Source organism: Danio rerio, chromosome 7 (genome assembly GCF_052040795.2).
Source record: "Danio rerio strain M-AB ecotype USA chromosome 7, GRCz13ab, whole genome shotgun sequence".
NCBI lineage: Eukaryota > Metazoa > Chordata > Actinopteri > Cypriniformes > Danionidae > Danio > Danio rerio.
In genome coordinates, this window is record NC_141027.1 from 22,816,791 (window position 1) to 22,838,042 (window position 21,252).

At 36.8% G+C, this 21,252-nt stretch overlaps 1 protein-coding gene across 3 annotated transcripts in view; it reads left to right on the forward strand.

Annotated features, from left to right (window-relative positions):
* fxr2 (FMR1 autosomal homolog 2) overlaps window positions 1-19,343 on the forward strand; it is a 39,485-nt gene extending 20,142 nt beyond the window's left edge. Inside the window, exons 12-17 of one of the 3 annotated variants that reach the window (XR_015494614.1) lie at window positions 3,319-3,538; window positions 6,361-6,540; window positions 7,996-8,199; window positions 15,218-15,316; window positions 15,862-16,181; window positions 17,385-19,343. Coding sequence is in view for 2 of the 3 variants with exons in the window: in NM_200211.2 (NP_956505.2) it covers window positions 3,319-3,538; window positions 6,361-6,540; window positions 7,996-8,199; window positions 15,218-15,316; window positions 15,862-15,953; window positions 17,700-17,810 (906 nt within the window). In the remaining variant the exon portion in view is untranslated. 3 annotated transcript variants of the gene reach the window in all.
* The last annotated feature ends 1,909 nt before the right edge of the window (window positions 19,344-21,252 follow it).

A 21,252-nucleotide genomic window follows, 5' to 3' on the forward strand; every position in this document is an offset into this window, starting at 1 on the left:
GATTTTCAAACAATTCCTGAATCGTGGGCTGACCAGAAGCTTTTGATGTTTAGGGTTCTTTTGCTGTAAATACTGTTGCCCTAAAAAACTAATGAAATAGTCGTAAAAAACGCATTTAAAAAAACACACAAAAAAACTTGCAAAAACCTTTGGAACGGTATAAAATAAAATGTTTGCAGTTTCAAAACCTTGACTTTTCCAAACCACGGAAAACCTTATTGCCCCATGCCTAGACAGAATACAAGGCAGTGGGCCATACTTATACATCAACAAACTGCTTCAAGCATCCAAAACGGAGGCGCAGGCATGACAGAGAGTGCTGTAGATGGCAGATAGCCATTCTGTGGGATTGCATATTTCAGTCAGACACTAAAATACCTTAAACACTCGCTTCCCTGTAAAATTATTATTTTTTTATTATTTAAAAAGGATGAACCATATGGTACACGTGTACTGAACCATGAGGAGATCTGTATGGTTTGTTGTTGTTTTTTCACAAACTGTCCCATAACCATAACCAGTAGATTAAATTATTAAATTCAGTTCATGTTTAATTCTATGGCGCTTTTACAATGTAGATTGTTTCAAAGCAGCTTAACATAGAAGTCCTAGTAAATTGAAACCGTGTCGGTCCAGTTTTCAGAGTGGAAGTTCAGTTTAGTTCAGTTCAGTGTGTTTTAATTTTCACTGCTGAAAGTGCAAACAATGAAGAGCAAATCCATTGATGCGTAGCTCCACAATTCCCAAACCAAGCAAGCCAGTGGCGACAGTGGCGAGGAACAAGACTACACAAATTGACGAAAGTAATGGGGAAAAGAAATATGTATCTTTTTATCTCCTCACACATGCATTCCTTAAAGGGATTGTTCATCCCAAGATGAAATTTCTGATTTCTTCTTTCTCATGTGGTTTTAAACATTTATGATCTTGTGTTGAACACAAGATGATGTTTTGAAGAAGGCTGGTTGCTGAAACCCATCGACTTCCATATTAGGAAATAAATTGCTTTAGAAGTCAACCAGCATTTGTCTAAATATCTTCTTTTAAGTTCAACAAAAGAAACTTAAATAGATTTTGAACAAGGGTGAGTAAATGATGACAGAACTATCATTTTTATGATGACTATCCAGTCTATCCCTTACTTTTGCCTTCTACAGTAGTCATGTTCTGTAATGTGTATTTTTGCCGTCACCTAAAACTTTTGCTGTTAGTTTCTCCCAATTTGTGTTTTGGTTTGGTTTGCTGCTGCCACCTTGTGGAAAAATAATAACCCAATGTATTTATGGATTACTTGAATATAAAAAAAATATTCACATAATAAGTAGTTAATAGGATCACGTGTGTATTGTGCTAATGATTGGTTTAGTCAGGCGCACACACTTTATTTTACATATCCAGAGTATGTGTGTATGCGTGCGTGTGTGTGCGTGTGTGTGTGTGTGTGTGTGTGTGTGTGTGTGTGTATAGATATATAGATATAATTTTTTTATTTATTTTAATTTTTTTGCGTATAATGGTCAGCTGATCTCCTACTTCATGGAAAGCTGTTGGTCATCTTTAATGGCTGACTGATACTTAAAATACCCCCATTGGGGCTAGATGCGATGGGGGAGGGAGGGGAGTGTGGATTACATGCCATCTCAATTTAGCTCTCTCCAATGGCCCCAGCTCTGCCACATTGCCCCTCACCATCAGCGTTCAGCTGCTGTTTCACACTGACACCTGTCACATTCTGATTTGACACCGTCACACACGTTTACAGATATGGTGCATCCAGTGAAAACCCACTCCAATAAATGCTGTCAGTGCAGAAAAATCTTGCTCAGTAGATGTCAAGTTTGGGCCACCACTCTCGCAACAACCAATTATTTCATCAGCCTTTATAGGAAGAAATAAAAATTAGGTGGTCTACTGTGGCAGTTTTGTGCATTAGTAAAACAAACACTATTGTAGTAATGTTATGCAGCAATTTTTCCACCATTTGCTATTAGAACATGAGGACCTGGGAATATAACGTTGGTAAATCTTAATATATTTTATATAATTTTAATAATGATTATATTAAAATTATATATAAAGATTAAATTATACTGTATTTTATTGCATTATAATACAATATTTAGTCATGTTGTCTTCAATGTATATTATATTATTACATATTTAATTAGGCCCGAGATCATTGTATATCAAGGATCCCCAAACTCTGTTATGAAGGGCCAAATACCAAACTTGATTGAGGGCAGTTGGCTGAAAATAAATATGTCAAGCTGTATAACAAAGTTGCCATAGATAATGTTAAATTTATAGAAAACACGATTTTAATCAGATTAAGTAATGCATTTATTTATTTATTTATATATATATATATATATATATATATATATATATATATATATATATATATATATATATATATATATATATATATATATATATATATATATATATATTAGTATTTACACATTATAATTGATCTTTTACAGTATAATGAAAACAATAGAATTACATTAATAACTCAATGGAGTTTAATGCCGAATAGACTAGTCAAGCTGCACCTGCCTTTGCCTTGATTTGCTCAGATTAAAGATTAAAAACAATATTTAAAGGTTACATAAAAATCAACATACAAATGAAAAGCATCATCCTTTAAATTGTGTGTTTATGTTAAATTTACAGCACAGCAGTAGTGTCAGCTGCACCAGGTAAAATTTTCTTACACCTTTATGGTAACCAAATGCATGAAAAATAAATACAGATCACAACTAAACATTGAGGATGATCACCGAGTTGCGGTCTTCAAATTTAAAGAATAGACTTGTGCCTAAAACATCGTGTCCATCTGTCGCTTTAGTTGGGATTAATATAAAATTTATGGCATTAATAAATGACTATAAAAATGATATGGTTATTAGACTGTTGCACTTTTTTGTATTGTCTATATGCTTGTGTTTAAATAGGCTTATTGATGTGTGCACAACAATTGTATATTTATAACCAACTCCAATGAATGATTGGGTGGCATTGTCATTTTAGGGGTCGTGGGTTAAAACATTTAGGAGCCCCTTGGTTTACTAAATACATTTTATTATAGTATCTTACTATCTTCTGTATTGTCATTGTCAATACGAGTAGAAATTCCTTTTAAACAATGTAATCCAGTTATTATATTGTGTTATATAACTTTCTTACTTTTATATTTTTGAATAGATAATTTTTTTTACTTTTATATAAACTAAATGCACTTTGCTTTTATACTAGTGTTTTTATATGATTTCAGACCATTTTTCTGACAGTAGTTTGTTTCTGTGTGCTGGACAGGAGGTGGAGCAGCTGCGTCTGGAGCGTCTGCAGATCGATGAGCAGCTTCGTCAGATCGGCGTGGGATATCGAGCTCCCCCAAGTCGCTCTGGTTCAGGTGTTGCGGGTGAGCGGGAGCGAGGTTACCTCACAGACGAGAGCACCAACTCCCTGCAGACCACACGCACATATGGAGGAAGAGGACGCGGACGCAAACCGAACAATACATACTCCGGCTATGGTGAGACTGGAACTTACACAATGCATATCTGTCTGTGTGTGTTTAATAGAAAGATGCACAACAGACTTAAAGGGATCGTAAGGATAATAATTTAGTCTTAAGTCGTTCAAAATCATTGAGTTCCTTTTTCTGTTGATCAGAGAAGATATTTTTAAGAATGCTGAAAGTAGTTGACATCCATCGTAGAAAATGAATATTAGGGCCATTCTACCAGAAACATACAATATCTGTCCCTGAAATAAAAACATAAATACAGAGTATAAACAGTATTTTCTCCAAAAATGTCTAAAATGAACTGTTGGTTAATTTCTGTGAGTTTTTCTGTAAAGGAATATGTCATTCATTTGGTTCTCAGATTTGTTTTCTTTATTAAAACACTTTACACTGCACAAACTCACTGTCCTTGTCCTCAGCCCAATTGAACTTAATACTTAATTTAATACTTTTGTTATGCTTAACTTCAGAAATAGAAAGTTTAAGTTGTTATCAATCACATCAATTGATTTAAAAACATGAAATTATAAATACATTCTACAAATAAATGCTACAAATATATAATACAAATAAATTTACAATTGTCCCCATGTTTCTGTCAGTCCTGTCACATTTGCATTAAATTTAACATACAATGCGTGCAGTACACCTTTAAGGATATGACTCGGAAGTGACATCATTTGACGGAGGAGAAGCTGACAGTCATCAAGGATAACTTCTGTTATTGAATTGTTTGATTTTATGCTTGTTTTTGTATAATTTTTTGAGAGCAAGCTTAAGTTTATTAGAAAAGGAAGTTAAGTTTATTAAGTTAAGTTTATTAGGTAAGGAAAAGTATAAGTTTCTGGAAGAATGTCCCACTGTTAAAGTCAATGGCTACTGGTTTACAACATTCTTCAAAACATCTTGTTTTGTGGTAAATGGATAAAAGAAAGTATTTTGATTTTTGGGTGAACTAACCCTTTCAGGCACACCTGGGTAAAACATACATTCATTTTTATTTTTATGTAAACCACTAGATGGCGCAAAAAGCCATCATAGTACTATTTTAAAGTAAAATCTGCCCATTTCACTATGCACCTGGACATTTGTCAGATTTTAGACACCAGTTCTGTTCAAAATTGGTCATGTTTAATATTTGTTTAAATGATATGAAGTGATTGGTTTAAAGTTTACATTTAACACAACAGAGCTTTTAGTAGGGCCAGCCAGAATCTGTGGACATTTATTTGCTATTTCTGTGCAGAATTTTGTAAAAAAATAAATAAAAAAAATCTGTTGATTTTTCTTTATTTATTTTTTGTGGAATGATTTTAGGAGTATCATAACTAAAAAGTTAATATCTCTCATATATATTTCTACTACAATACAACATATTACTTTACAAACTGTATTGTAAAAAAATCAAATGAACATTATTAGTCAATATTACTGAAATTTATTTAAAAATTGAATAATTATAAATTTACACGCATTTACACAAGTAAATAAATATTGGTATGGGATGAATATCTGTGGATTTCTGCCATGCATACGTCGTGTAGGCCTAGTTATAAGCTACAAATTTTAGTCAAATTTCATTGATTTTTTTTGTTCCTTGTTGTTTTGCCTCTTTGACTTATTTTATAAAAACATTTTAAGCACCTGTTCTTATTTTTTCTTTTCAAACACATTCCACAGTTATACACAATAGAAGAAATATAAACATTTTTCTTTAGTTTTACCTCAAAGGAACACTAAAATAGGCACATTTTAAGTCTGCCAGTTAAACCACAGAAATTTAGCAATCCATCTAGCCAATCTGCAGATCTTGCATGGGCACTTTTAGCTTAGCTTAGCATAAACCATTGAATCAGATTAGACCATTAGCATTAATCTAAAAACAATTTGAAAAGAGTTTTATTATTTAAAGTGCAATGATATTTTGCAACTGCGTTACCTTGTTTAACTATCTGCATTTTTTTTTTCAGGACTATACGTTATATGCACAGCTAGTGTTTCTTACTATTTCGATAAACTTCTGGTCAATGTGACTTTTTTTTCAGTTTTATACGGTTCTTTTTACAGCATTGATGTTGTAATGTAATTAAAATATAATCAGTTAAATAAACTTGAGCATTCATTTAGTTGTTGAAGCGTAACACGAGATGAAAAGCCGTTTACAACCACCTGCCCGTCAGGATCAGCAGGCGAGCGCAGAAACGAGTAAAATAAATGTTCATATTTTAAAGACATGGCGTGGGAAATTCTAATTTAATGCAGTGCTTCCTGTACATTCTAAAACCCACTTTATATTGTATATCAATCGGGCAGTGATCGTTAATTTTGTAAGAAACAGACCTCAGGCGATTTTGCAAATGCACACAGTTCACTGGAAGTGCTTGACCGAAGATAGTTCTTCTGCATATTTCTGCATATACCCTTTTATCTAGGGGACTTGTAAAATGAGCCTATTTACAAAAAACTGAAATGTTTCTTTTAAGCTTTGTTTTGTAGATGTAATGTGTAGTACGTTTTACAGGGAAATTCTCAATTAAGATAATAATAAATAAAATTTCATACAGTTGACTGATGGTGCATGACGTTAATCTTAGAATGTAGTGTACATAATGCTGTTATATGCCTCTAAATGCAAGTTACTGGAGCAAAAATGCCCTGTATAAATTAGTGTCTGTGTCATATCATAAGGCAGTATCATACGAGCATTGAGATAAATATCTCACACAGGCTGTTTTTTTCTCTCAAATATCACCAGTGCTACTAAGGTGCCTAAATTGTTCTGTATAAATTGTGTTCCTGCTGCCTAACATTCTTCATTCTTCTCGCAGGAACTAACTCTGAGATGTCCAATGCATCAGAGACAGAGGATTTGGGGGATCGGGAGTCCAGGCCTAAAGGGGTTGGAGCAGATGATCGGGGTTCGAAGCGTGGAGGTCGAGGCCGTGGCTCCAGCGCTGGCAGGGGCCGTGGAGGACCAGGACCCAGAAACATTAACACTATCAGCTCAGGTACAGCCCATTGGAATTTTTATATATGGAAGTCTGAGCCACTGTTGGTAGTGAATATAGTTATTATAAGTAGCTGTAATAGATCATTTTCACAATGACGCCACTTCACTTCCCCCTATCAGCAGCAAGGTGTATTTTTTGTTCCAGTGTACTTTCGAATGATTGGCAGACTTCTGGAAAATTTACAAATAAAAATATTATTATTATTGGTGTTATTTTGCCACTGTAAATTTTTGTAATGATTTCATTTGATTATTTGAGTCACATACAACATTGTTGTTCTATTTCATTTTATTTGAATCTTAGAATTAAATGTTTTATGTTTATAAATGAAATGCCTTTTATAGAAGCAAATTTTCAGAGATCTGAGCTGTAGAATGTGAATTATATAAATGTGTTTGTGAATCAGCTGTCCACTGTAAACATCTGCAGTATAACGCACACAGTTGTATTTATTACTTACTCTACAGGGCACAAAAACATACTAAAAAATATTTTGACAAAAAAAATGTTCAGCACCCATGTAAACGTCTGAAATCTTTATTTGACAACAGCTGACAAGTACATACCAACTTCATCTAGAGTAAATACAGCCACACAAAGCAATACACTCTGTTTAAAGTCCCATTATCTTGGTCCAAGAGAAAATCCGCCTGATGTTTAAAATTATTTTTTAAGATGTCTCACCTTGAATGCAGACAACAGAAAACTGCCTGGTCACAGTCTAATTGTTTCTGTAGTAAATATACAGCTGACTGGGTGAGTTCTCTATGGGGAGTTCTGTGTAGGCGGAAGTAACCATACACTGCGTGGAGTGAAACCGGACATAATGTGAAAAGGGTCTATTGTATGCAAGAAAAAAAATCATGCAAGACAATGACAAATTAAGTTGTCAAAGTTTGAGAAAACTAAGGCTTTTAGACCTTAAAAAAGGTATTTTATTGAAGGGTTATTCATAGAAGTCAGAAATCTTCATCATTAGCTACACTGGTGGCCAGTAAGTGATCTGGATGTGTTTTTTATGGGCACCCGTTCTCAATTTTAGCTATTTGTTTGAATATTATTGGTTTATTAGTACTTGTACTTATAACATTTTAATGCATATGTTCTATATTCTTCACACCGTAATCTTTTCGATATTTGAATGGCACTGCTATAACTACCTTAAATGTTGATAATCAGTGTATTAGGATATTATTAATGAGCAAAAGTCATATTTAGCATAGAAATTGGGAATATGAATAGACTATACATTTATATGACTCTCATTTAAATTAATTCTTTTTATTATGCGTTTCTTTACAAGCTTTTCAAAATTGTAGTGTTAAAAAACAAAAGGAAATTAATGATAATTTACACAAAGCTCCTTTTTAAATGCTTGGGAGGCTATCCATGCAAAATTCTCTACATTATTATTTGCTTTGTGCTTGACTTCTGTGTTTGTGTGTGTTCCAGTCCTCCGAGATCCGGACAGTAACCCATACTCTCTGCTGGAGGGTGAAGGTGAACAAGGCGGTGATACAGATGCTAGCGAGAGCATGGGTGGTATTGACCGCAGAAGACGCTCACGTCGCCGCCGTAATGACCTGGAACCAAGCCTTATGGATGCAGCCGCTAATGAATCAGACGGTCAGGGTGCCACAAGCGAAAATGGACTGGGTATGACATGTTTTTAATTCGTTGTTCTTTCTTTTTTTGTACACACACGGGTTGATTTAAAGCATGGCTCTCAAACTCGATTCGTTAAGGGCCGCAGCTCTGCACAGCTTTGCTCCAACCCTAATAAAACAAAGCTGATCCAAAGGTGTTCAAGACCTCTAGAGACTCCCGTGAGTTGGAGGTGGTTGGAGATAAAGGGCTCTATTTTAACGGTCCATGCGCAGAGCGCAAAACGCAGGGCGCAAACACTTTCAGGGCGTGTCAGAACGCATTTTTGCTAATTTACGGATGTGAAAATGCGCTTTGCGCCAAGGCGCATAGGCTAAAAGGGTTGAGTTTATTTTCTTAATGAGTTATAGGTGTGTTTTGAGAATAAACCAATTATAGTCTCATCTCCCATTCCCTTTAAGACCCAGCTGCGTCGCGCCAAGAGCGCATTCACTATTTACAGGACACAAAGTAAGTCTAAGTGGAAAAAATGAGCATTTCACAAGCTAACAGTTGACAGTTTTTTAACAGAAAACTGTTAAACAGAGCATCTACTGCGTGAGAATGAAAGATAAATGATCTACTTTCACATTCGCTCTTGGATAGGGAAACCTTTACGCACAGACATCAATTAGTCTATAAATAATTAATTTAGTTTGTTAAGCGCAAATATTTGTTTCAAAACTATTTCTCAATTCAGTTGTAATTTCTAGCAAACGAATAAATGAACAATAATGACCAAGTGTGGTCAAAATACTAAGTTATTTCCAAATACACCTGCCATGCCCCATATGGTCTAAAACCTGACAGGTGGGCAAATCTAAGCTTGTTTTTAATAAAACAAATATAAATATGGATTTAATAAATAATATGGCTAATAATAATAACATTATACAAAAGCAAATTGTTATGAATGAACTGAAAAAGCCTCCCGAGATGAAGAAGACATAAAAGCATTGATTTTTCATATTTATGTAGGCTAGAAAATATGTTTTGTAATATTTTAATACTTTATATTTATATCCTATATCTATTCTTATTATATCCTATATATATATATTCTTAATATTTACATTTTTTCATATGTAAAAATATTTGCCTGTTGCTCTCTTGTGCGTATGAAGCCGTGCGTAAGCGAGGCGCAACTCTTCGCCGGAGTTTAGACCGGGTTAGTTTTGGTCTAATGAAAAATCTATTCTAGTTTCTCGAAATAGCAACGCACCAGCGGTCCGCCTTAGAACGCCTCCCTTTTTAGAGCAGAACGCCAATGGGCGCACAAATGAGCGCTAATGCATTTGCTATTTAAACAGCGTAGCGCAACGCCTCAAAACGACTCTTGCACCAAGCTGAAACTACCAAAAGACTACTGCGCCGGGTGTATGATAGGGCCCAAAATCTGCAGAGCTGTGGACCTCCAGGAATTGAGTTTGAGACCACTGATTTAAAGGAATTTTTAACCCAAAAATGTGAAATTATCATTTATGCAGACTTGTTTTATGTAGATATTTTGAAGAAAGCTGGAAAGCTGTAAACATTGATTTCCACAGTATTTGTTTTTCCTGCTTTCTTGAAAATAACTTTTATTTTCCGCTGAAGAAAGTCAGAAAGGTTTGGAATTACCAGAGGATGAGTTGATTGAAATATTTGTGTGAAATATCTTTATACTGAGTATTTGGAGTCTGTGTTTGCATAGCAGTATTAAAACAGTAGCGCCATTAAAGCAATATTTTTTTATCACTTTCACTTTTGAGGATTTGCAAAACAAATGGGTCTGCAGTTGGAATCTGTCTCTGTGCATCTGAGAACAGTTGATCTCTTGTGGTCATTCACCATGTTGTTGGGTTGCTGCTCATCTGTGGTGTCTTCTTCAGAACAGTTCAAAACAGGAAAAACCAAATTGGTGAAACCACATGAAGCTATAATGAGCTCAACTAACCTTGTAGTTGTAAGGCAAGGCAAGTTTATTTATATAGCACATTTCATACACAGTGGCAATTCAATAAATGGGGATAAAAGAGACAAGTATAAGAAAATAAAAACAAATGATTATTATTAAAATGTGTTAAACAGGTTATAAAAGAATAAAGAAGAAAATAAAGACATAACAGTGTGATCTCTCAGATGAAGCAGTGCTCATTCAGTAAAGGTATTGTAGCAGTTCTAGAACATAATCCACATTGTGTTTTTTTTTTTTTTTTTTGATGAGTTGGTTGAATTCGACTAACTTCAGAATCTTGACCTTCCTGTAGATTACTTTAGATTAATACATCTTATTGATGTTTACAGACCCACATTATGTCACTCATACATCCACTTAATGAGCTGGTTGACGGGTATAAGTAGTATATAATCACAGTTTATATGGTAGTATCTGCGTGTGTAATACTGATGCAGCAACACACAGCCCACTTGTATGCATACAAAAGTGCAACAGGACATTGGTTACAACATTTTTTTCCACATTGAAGTGGAATGAAGTGTGTTTTGTTGCAACATCTGCTTGCACAAGTTTTTCAACTTCTACACAGTCTTTAATGCTGCCGTTACCAAATTGGCATACACCAAATCTACTCTGAAAACTGGACTGACACAGTTTAGTTAAGCTGCTTTGACACAATCTATATTGTAAAAGATATAAAAATAATGATTAATTGAATGTAAAACAATTATTCCCGTGTACACATTGTGTGTTTGTTAGTGTCAGCCCAAATGAAACATGTTTAATACCATTTTCCAGACAATGTTTAATGATTGCTTATTTAGTAACATAAATGACCAAACTACCAAGTAGGACGATGACTATAACCAAAGTCACCATCAGGAGGCAGCACAACACTCACCTATAAGAATTTTACATTCATGATCAAACACTAGGGATGGGCGATACCAATATTTATTTAGTTTTTATAAGGGAGAATGAATTTAATGAACTTACCAACAAACATTCACTGGTGCTAGGCATCTCTCTGTTCACGTTACAGTTGTTTATTCTGTCGAAATGAAAACTCAGTAAAGACATGGGTTTTTGTAAAACAAGACGGAGATTTCATTACAGCGATTACATGGCGCAGGGTACATTATTCATATTCTTCTGGATTTTGTATAAGTGTGGTGGCTTTTGTATCTGATTTTATATAACACATGAACATATTTATACTCATAGCTAGGCCTGTATATAATCTTTATTGGTGATGTCAAATGAATTATGTTCAAAAAAAGCTTGCACACATGGATGTTCTTCCATTTTTCAGCCAGTTTCTTGAACTTTCCCTCATTTATGAACAAAAACGTTTAGTAGTCTATAAAAGCTGTTTGCCATTTCTTATTTTAGTTAATTTACACAATTATAAGCAGCATATAACTGTAACATTTTGATATTCTGATAGCGATTCCTATGTAGAAGAATCACCTCCATCTGAATTTTGTGCATCATCAGTGACGTCATGTGAAAGCAACCTATAAATAGTGATCCAACATAATCTTTTAGCATAAAAATAATATTTCAGTGTAAACGCACTGCTATATACTATTTGTACTACAAAATGGCATAGAATTGTGCATAAGTATGCAATTTGGGGTTTTATAAAAAAAATTTTTGTCTCTGAGAACCTGGAAATGTTGGTTGGTGCTTTTTTCTTATTTTTCCATTCTATCATATTTATTTATAAATGCCCGTTTACACCGTGCACCAGACCACGCTTTCAGGTGGCCTCGGGTAGTTTGCTGAGTGATGCACAGAGATTAACTTTCTTTTACATACTTTGTTCAGGCCTCAAGCTTGGCAAATTTGCATGAGCCTATGATCTAATTCCTTTGCCATTTTAATCACATCCAAATAAATTTAATCTGAGATAACGTAAACCAAAGCTTACTGGCTCCAGTACTTACAAAACAAATCACTTTTATATCATGAAAAAAAGCGGGAACACGTTTATTTGATGGTCCTTATTGCACGTTTTGTTGCCAATTACTACTCAGTTGAGCATTAGTAGACTATCTGTTAAATATCTGTTGAAACTGCTTCTTCAACATCCTGATTTTGCAGAAACTTGGTTAGCAAGGATCCGAAATGCCAGCAATGTACACAAGCTTCTGATTTAATAATTTTTTTATCGCATGTGAATGTTCCTACTAATGCCCTACTAGTGCCCTTGTTAATATGCAAACTCGCTAAAAAGAACAGCAATAAAAACATTTCACATTGTTAAATGCACATATCACTATCAAAAATAGTAAAAAAAAAAAAAAAGTTTGTTATTGGAGGCAGCAGAAATAAAAACAAATAATGTTTGCATATCATTAATATTAAAGTTCTGTAATTTTATTACATTTTTTAATGAATAAAACATATAATATAAAAAAAAATGTATATACGTTTTTTTCATCGTCTCATGCAGAAAAATTCGTCACTTAAACAAACCTTGCACACTTAATCCGATGCGTAATAATTAATCCATTATAAAAAAATGCAAAACATTTCAGAGTCAATTCAAACAGTGATACTTTTTTTTTCTCTCTTTGAAAAATTTGAAAAAGAAAGAGGAATAGGCTGCAAATTGTTCATCCAATACTAGGAGAGTTTAGCTCATTATCAAAGAGCTGCGCTATGATTATCTCGAAATGCAAAGTTTATTTTAGGAAATCAGTGGAGTTTTGATGCATTGCTTGTATTTCTTCACACATTCACGTACGTAAACAAATTCTGAACAGAGACTGGAAGTACCTATAGACCGTATAATAGATGACGGCCACGTTGACGTGTCGAAGCAACAGACCAATAGCAGACCATGCTTTCTATTATAACGTGCGCAGTAGTCTACGTCAACTGTATGGACACATGCACAACAAACAGCAGCAAGGCAGAGGTGTGCCATTCACAGATTCTCAACTGTCTGCCACAGCCATGTCACCCTGCAGCCCAAGACCGGTTACTCACTGAAGCTAAGCAGGGCTGAGCCTGGTCAGTACCTGGATGGGAGACCACTAGGGAACACTAGGTTGCTGTTGGAAGTGGTGTTAGTGAGGCCAGCAGGGGGCGCTCAACCTGTGGTCTGTGTGAGTCCTAATGCCCCAGTAAAAGTGAAGGGGACACTACACTGTCAGTGGGCGCCGTCTTTCGGATGAGACGTTAAACCGAGGTCCTGACTCTCTGTGGTCATTAAAAATCCCAAGGCACTTCTCGTGAAAGAGCAGGGGTGTAACCCCGGTGTCCTGGCCAAAGTCCCTCTATCGGCCCTTAACATCATGGCCTCCCAATCATCCCCTCTCTACCGAATTGGCTCTATCACTGTCCCTCTACTCCACCAATAGCTGGTGTGTGGTGAGCGCACTGGCGCCGTTGTCCTGTGGCAGCCGTCGCATCATCCAAGTGGATGCTGCACACTGGTGGTGGTGTGGAGAGACCCCCCCTCATGATTGTGAAGCGCTTTGGGTGTATGGCCATACACAATAAATGCGCTATATAAATACACATTACATTACATTACATTACATTCTGTCTTAACTTTATGATTAACACAGTGCTGGTGGCTCTGAACTGTCAAAACAGATCTCAGAGCGTTTTTTCGATTGCGAAAAACTGAAAAAAATCTAACCCGGTTTGAATCGTTGTAGGACGGGCGAAAGTTTCAGAGGCATTGTTGACACAACATGAGGTCGAGTTTATTTTTTAACAAGTGAAATTTTGAGTTCAGTGTGTGATAACCTTAACTCTTGCTTACTTTTCAAGTTTGCTACCCTTGTTTTTGCCCCATCAACTTCCATTATTATGACTTGTTGTATTGCAAAACCAGCATATCATGCATTCTTGATTTTTGGTGGTTTTCTGTGTAAAATGGAAGAAAAAATATGTCATTTTTACTGTTGATCATCAGTTAGCAGTATTAACACTCTAGATTAAGCTTTTTATATGAATTCATATGGAGTAAAACAGTGTATTATAGTGTGTGTGTGTGTGTGTGTGTGTGTGTGTGTGTGTGTGTGTGTGTGTGTGTGTGTGTGTGTGTGTGTGTGTGTGTGTGTGCGCGTTCATGAATACACTTACTATGTCTACTGTGAGCTGCTTATTTAGATTTTCTCATACATGTCAAGGTAGGTGCGCAAAGGTTTCTTTTTCTCACACAAACACACACGCCTTATACTCCATATAGAAGGCAAAAACTAAGCTTTTTTTTTTACACTGCTACTGACAATCAACAGTAAAAATGACAAATTATACCAACAGGGAAAACCACCAACAATGAAGATTGTGTGATTATATGCTGTCATGGCTTTGCAATCAAAAATATTATAATAGAAGTCACTGGGGCAAAAAGAGCCATGAACATAAAGGAATAGAAGCAGATCTGTGTGTTTGTTGTATTTTTGAAAAACTTTCGAGCTATTTCCCAAAATATGTGTCAAAATAAGATTCATCACCAAAAACTGTTCCATTTGATGAAAAAGAAAGAAATTGTGAACAAATTAAGACCCAAATTATCACCCCAGAGCATATGAAAACATCCCCAACAGAATACAAGGGTTTAGATGAGGGCTGTCCAAACTTGGTCCTGGAGGGCCGGTGTCCTGCTGAGTTTAGCTCCAACTTGCCTCAACACATCTGCCAGGAAGTTTCTAGTATATCTAGTCAGAGCTTGATTAGCTAGTTTAGGTGGGTTTGATTTGGGTTGGAGCTAAACTCTCCTGGTCACCGTCCTTCCGGGACCGAGTTTGGACACCCCTGGTTTAGATTAATATTAAGGGTTAGAAGAAGCCCTGGAGATGCACCGGTTAAATTTACACTGTATTTGTTCAGTTCACATGCATTTAAAACCAGTTGACCCATACAAAAAAAGTGCAGCATGAATGTTACACACCCCTACTGTACACACGAGAGAAGCATGTCCATATTAGGAAGCCTTTGGGCCATGAGTCATCAAAGGAAATCTGTCTAATGGGAATTTCACAGAACTGCCCCAGATGAGAAACAATGGGAATCAAATTGGTCCCATTGCATCTCACGCTCTCCTCCTCCTTTGTTTCTGCCTCTTAGAAGAGGAGGGCAGGCCTCAGCGCCGCAATCGAAGCCGCCGCCGCCGTAATCGTGCCAACCGTCCTGAAGGAGGCTCCACCAGCCGTGACCGACAGCCAGGTGATTAATAATGTACATTAATGAGAGAGGAGGAACGGTCAAATGTAGGAGGAGCACCAGCATGGAGAGGAAATATTAAGTTGCACAATACACATAAATCATATTCTGTGTTGCCAGTTGTGTAGAAATAATGCCAATTCAAAGCCATGTGTTTTAGTGCTAATAATTTATTATAACTTCATATAACCTGATTGTGCAGAGCTGCTTAAAGAGAAGTACGCTTGTGTATATAATAATAAATAACTAAATATTTAAAAACCCATCCAAAAATGTGTATAGATGTGTAAAATGTGTCGGCAGATGGTTGGATAGGGTGAGATTCTGCTTCTGATCATATTTAAAGCTAATTTATTTTGACCATATAATTGGGCTGTTGTTGTACATTATTGTAAATAATTTGGGTGGTTAATATGAAGTCATGGCTTCTAAAAGATGTGAATACAGCTGTAAGAGCTGTTTCAATGCTACAAGATTTGAGTCCACCTGTTTGATCTCCCCTGCTGCTTTCCCTCTTCTGACTACTGTTGCCGGTGTTGTTGGTATAGTTACTGTTGCTGACTTCATCTCTCGTGCCGAGTCCCAGAGCAGACAGAATCTCCCGGGGAAGGAGGCCAACCCACACGTGTCCCATCCTAAGGTCTGCACATACTACAACACAAGACACATAATTATGCATGATTGTGAACGTCTTTACTGTGCATGTACGTTTTTGTTTTGTTTTGTTTTTTTGGTAAAAATTTACTATGACAGTTCATAAATTAATGTATTTACTAACATGAAAAAAACTTTAAGTAATACATTTATTAAATTTTAGCTAACATTGGTTAATGTTATTGAAGTTAACTAACGTTAGTTTTAGTCTTAGGCCTGTTTCACACCGCAAGCGTGAGCAGAGCGTGAGCAGCACGTGTGTTTTCGGCGTCCATGTTAACAGATTAGAGCTTTCATACCGCACGCAGCAGCAGCGCGTCAGAGCGAGGCGTGAGCGTCGCCGAAGCAGCAGTGCAGCGATAGTTTCGGCACTGGGTCTATTTTTGACGCGCTGCTCACGCTCAATTAAAGTGACAGTGCATTGATAATGACCAAAACACATTGAATGACAGTAAAAAGTAGCAATTTTACCCAATAAATGTGTTAATAATGTCAAATGGTTTATATATAGTCATTCAAATTAACTTAAAACGATTAAAAACGGCAACAAACATTTATTTAGGCCCAAACTACAAAACCAAATATAAAACAATTTTAGTATCAGTTTTGCTTAAGTTGCACACTAGTGTTGTAGGAGAGGGGAAATAGAATATTTACGGGATTTGTAGTCCATGGCGAAGTGTATTGTGGGTAGTGTAGTTCGACACGCATGCTGGATTATGTGAGCTCGCTGTGTTCTGTGCAGCTGAGCAGAGCAAGAAAGTTTTAATCGGCTTTGTTTTATGTTCACTCGGATTATTCCTACCGGGAGCTGTTTGCACTGTGAATCTGACAACACGAAAATAAGTAAAAGAATGGCATGCATTGGTTACTTTTGTCCGTCTCATCCTCTGCACGAGCATGAATTAACGAGCTGTTATTCTGCCGCTGGACATCACTGAAGCAGAGAAAGTAACACTAGTTTGATCATGTATAAATATCATTATAATTATATTGTATAAATATGATTATAACTAGGTCTACAGCAACCTGATAATCAAAAAACAAATGACATGATATCACAGGCAATTGTCTTCTGACTGTAGACACTTCTCATATAAGTTAGCTTAAGAAGCATACAGTACTATTTGATCTATAAAATTTGTAAAATAAACATTTGCAGGTTAAAGAAACAGCATAGGAGGGGCCTTGGTGCAGATGAAAAGTTTAAAAAGTGTATTTGTATATAGAGAGACATGGGTAACTAGATTGAATAGACCGAGATAGGTTGAACTCTGCAGCAGCTGCCGAAGAGCTGCGCGCTGCAGACGCAGCTGGTGTGAAAGGCAAACGCCTGCGTGCTGCTACTGCTTGACATACACGCTGCGCACGCTCTGCTCACGCGCCGCTGACGCTTGCGGTGTGAAACAGGCGTTAGCCCACAGTCCATTATCTAATGTTAACAAGCACAATTTTGGATCTTAACGCAATAGTAAATGTTAAACTGTGATTAATGCTTTACAAGATTATTCATACTTCGTTGATGGGAGTGTCTGTCTGTCTGAATATCATTATATATGCTACATTCTGGCCTGATTGTTACTTTTACAAGTATTGCTTTTTTGAAAGCCGAGTAAAATGTCTGTGCCACCATCATAAAATATTCAAAGTAATCTTTTGGGTTAAAGCACAGCTTGACTAGCATTAGACTCAAAACATAGCATCAACAGTGTTTTATCTCTCTCTCCATCAGGAAAACGGGACCAGCGTGAGTAAGGAAGAGCGCACTCCTTCAAAGCGCTCGCCCAGTAACGGCGTGGCGTCGCCCGGTGAGGCTCTGGCCATGGTGAACGGCGTCTCCTAAAAAGTCATCTCGCCCCCTCAAGACCCACGTCTAAAGCAAGACACCATGGCGAACTCTGTCCCTGCTTGCATTCACGTAAACCTTTAAACTGACGAATGAAAATCGACTAAAATCCTTGAATTCATGAAGTCTACGAGAAAACAAAAAAAAAAAGTAAAAATACGACGAGCGCATCTACTTTAAACCACACATAACGGTGTATGTTTATCCTATCTATCAGTACTTAGTGCTTATTTAAGACAAGCTTGCCAAAAATGAGCTGATGGATATGACTCAAATTTCTGACGTAACACAGAAAACAGGACGTGACTATTTTTGGGGTTTCGTTTTAGATTTTTTTAGTTTTCGTTGTTGCTGTTGTCGTTGCCGTCATTATTTGTTTTCGTTTGTTTGTTTGTACTCACTGGCGTGGGATTGTGAACACACTCCCCAACAGATATAGCATCTCTGAAAACAGTGTTAGCTAAATGAGGGCGGAGCTAGCGGAGAGGATTGAAGGCGGAGCCTCTCACGAGTGATTGACAGCTGAGTCTGTGGTACTCTGAATTTAAGGGCAAAAAGGGGAAGCGGAGAGACATTGTGCCTTGAATTTGAAAAAAAAAAAACTTGAGTATTTTCTTTTTACCTTAACGTTTGCGTTCTCGACTGGATGAAGTAGATGGTTCCGTTTTGTTTTTGGTGTTTTTATTTTGTCTAAAGGATGGAGAGGATTGTGCGGATTAAGAGGAGTGCGGATTTTGGGGGAGAAGAGCGATAATTAATGCCAAACATGAAATTATGACATTTGTCCAAGGTCGTTATTTGAAAGCCGTTTAATGTGTGTGTGTGTGTGTGTACGAGTGTGTGTCTGTTTGTTCATGTGTTGTTGTGAGACATGAAGTAAAAGTGTATAAATTGGGAAGGACGTCATATGATCCAGGAGACGACAGTAGAATCCTAAATGTGATTCGATCTCTCTGATTGAGGTGGCACAAGTCTTTCCCAATAGAACAAGACCGAGACGGAAACAATCTAACAGACAGTGTTGATCATATTCAGTATTTCAACAGCCCACCATACGGTTTTGGGGAGAAGGGAGGCAGGATTATTGTGAGTGTAAAAGCTGGCATGCGTGTGCACACACACTCTCGGTAGCTTCCAGCCACCGCTGTCTGAAGGGCTGGATGGGGTTGAGGCCTCACCGGCGCCCCCTCTGGTGTGGATGGTTGGTCTTCGGTAAACAGTGAAACCCTTTTCTGATGAAGAGTCAGGCATTCGTTCACACACATACATGCATACATCCGAGAGCATTGTAATACACTCCAGTGTGCAGGAATGGAGCTTGGGTCTCTGCTCAGGAGGTTCAAGCGTTGGTTGTATTTCTGGTTGTCCCGATGAAAAGGGGAGGATTGTTCCCTTGCTGTTACTTGTCATCTTGGTTCCTGCTCTCAAAGATTGTTTTTTTTTTCTTTTCTTTTTTGGTTGTACTTTCCACATCATGAAAAAACAAAAAAGATTAAAAAGGAAGTGAAATAAATTATTTCTGGAATGACACCTGTGTGTGTTTTGCATTCTGTTTTCATTTCCGTCTGATTTCAGTTACGCGATTGATTGATGAATGGGGAATAAAAACGCATCGAAACTAGTAAAACTAAAACTTGTATTAAAAAAGCAATGATTTCATCTAGGACTTGCTTGTTAAAAGATCTTGCACAAAAAGACACATTTCACAGATTAAGTCAGAATTATTAGCCCCCCTCTATATTTATTTTCCCCAATTTATGTTTAAAGAAAAGCTTTCACACATTTTTAACACAATAGTTTAAATAACTCTTTTCTAATAACTGATTTATTTTATCTTTGCCATGATGACAGATAGTTTTCAAGATACTGTTAATTAAAGGCTTAATTAGGTTAATTAAGCAAGTCATTGTGTAACAGTGGATTATTCTGTAAACAATAAAAATAATGCGTAAGGGGGCTGATAATATTGACGTTTGAATGGTTTAAAAAAATGTAAAACTGCTTTTATTCTAGTCAAAATATTACAAATTAGACTTACTCCAGAAGAAAAAATATCAGATATACTGTTAAATGTTTTTGCCCCAGAAGATATCACTTGAGAATTATTTGAAAACGGATTAATATTTCTCAAGAGGGCTACAAGTTGTTTTTTTGAACTGTATATGTAGTCTTTTACACTCACCGGCCACTTTTTTAGGTACACCTTACTAGTACGGGGTTGGACCCTCTTTTGCCTTCAGAAGTACCTTAATTCTTTGTGGCATAGATTTAACAAGGTACTGGAAATATTCCTCAAAGATTTTGGTCCATATTGACATGATAGCATCACGCAGTTGCTGCAGATTTGTCGGCTTCACATCCATGATGCTAATCTCCAATTTCACCACATCCCAAATGTGCTCTATTGGTTTGAGATCTGGTGACTGTGGAGGCCATTTAAGTACAGTGAACTCATTGTCATGTTCAAGAAACCAGTCTGAGATGATTCGCACTGTATGACAGCGCGTTATCCTGCTGGAAGTAGCCATGAGAAGATAGGTACACTGTGGTCATAAATTGCAATTCAGGTAGGCTGTGGTGTTGTTACAATGCTCAATTGGTACTAATGGACCCAAAGCATGCAAGAAAACGTCCCCCACACCTTTATATCACCACCACCACCACCACCAGCCTGGCCCGTTGATACAAGGCAGGGTGGATTCATGCTTTCATGGTTTTGATGCCAAGTTTTGACCCTACCATTCAAATGTTGCAGCAGAAATCGAGACTCATCAGACCAGGCAACGTTTTCCCAATCTTCTATTGTCCAATTTAGGTGAGCCTGTGTGAATTGTAGCCTTAGTTTCCTGTTCTAAGCTGACAACAGTGGCACACTGTGTGTTCTCCTGCTGCTGTAGCCAATCTGCCTCAATGTTCAACATGTTGTGCGTTCAGAGAGGCTCTTCTGCATACCTCTGTTGTAACGAGTGGTTTTGTGAATTACTGTTGCTTTTCCATCATCTGGAACCAGTCTGGCCATTCTCCTCCTCAATGCATTTGCGCCCACAGAACTTCCGCTCACTGGATATTTTCTATTATTTGGACCATTCTCTGTAAACCCTAGAGATGTTTGGTCTTGAAAATCCCAGTAGATCAGCAGTTTCTGAAATACTCAAACCAGTCCGTCTGGCACGAACAACCATGCCACATTTTAAGTCACTTAAATCACCTTCCTTCCCTATTTGGTTTGAACCGCAGCAGTTCGTCTTGACCATGTCTACATGCTACCATGTGATTGGTTGATTAGAAATTTGAGTTTACGTCCAGTTGGACAGGAGTACCTAATAAAGTGGCCAGTGAGTGTGTGTATTAATGTATGTATGTGTGTGTGTGTGTGTGTGTATGTATGTGTGTGTGTGTATATATATATATATATATATATATATATATATATATATAT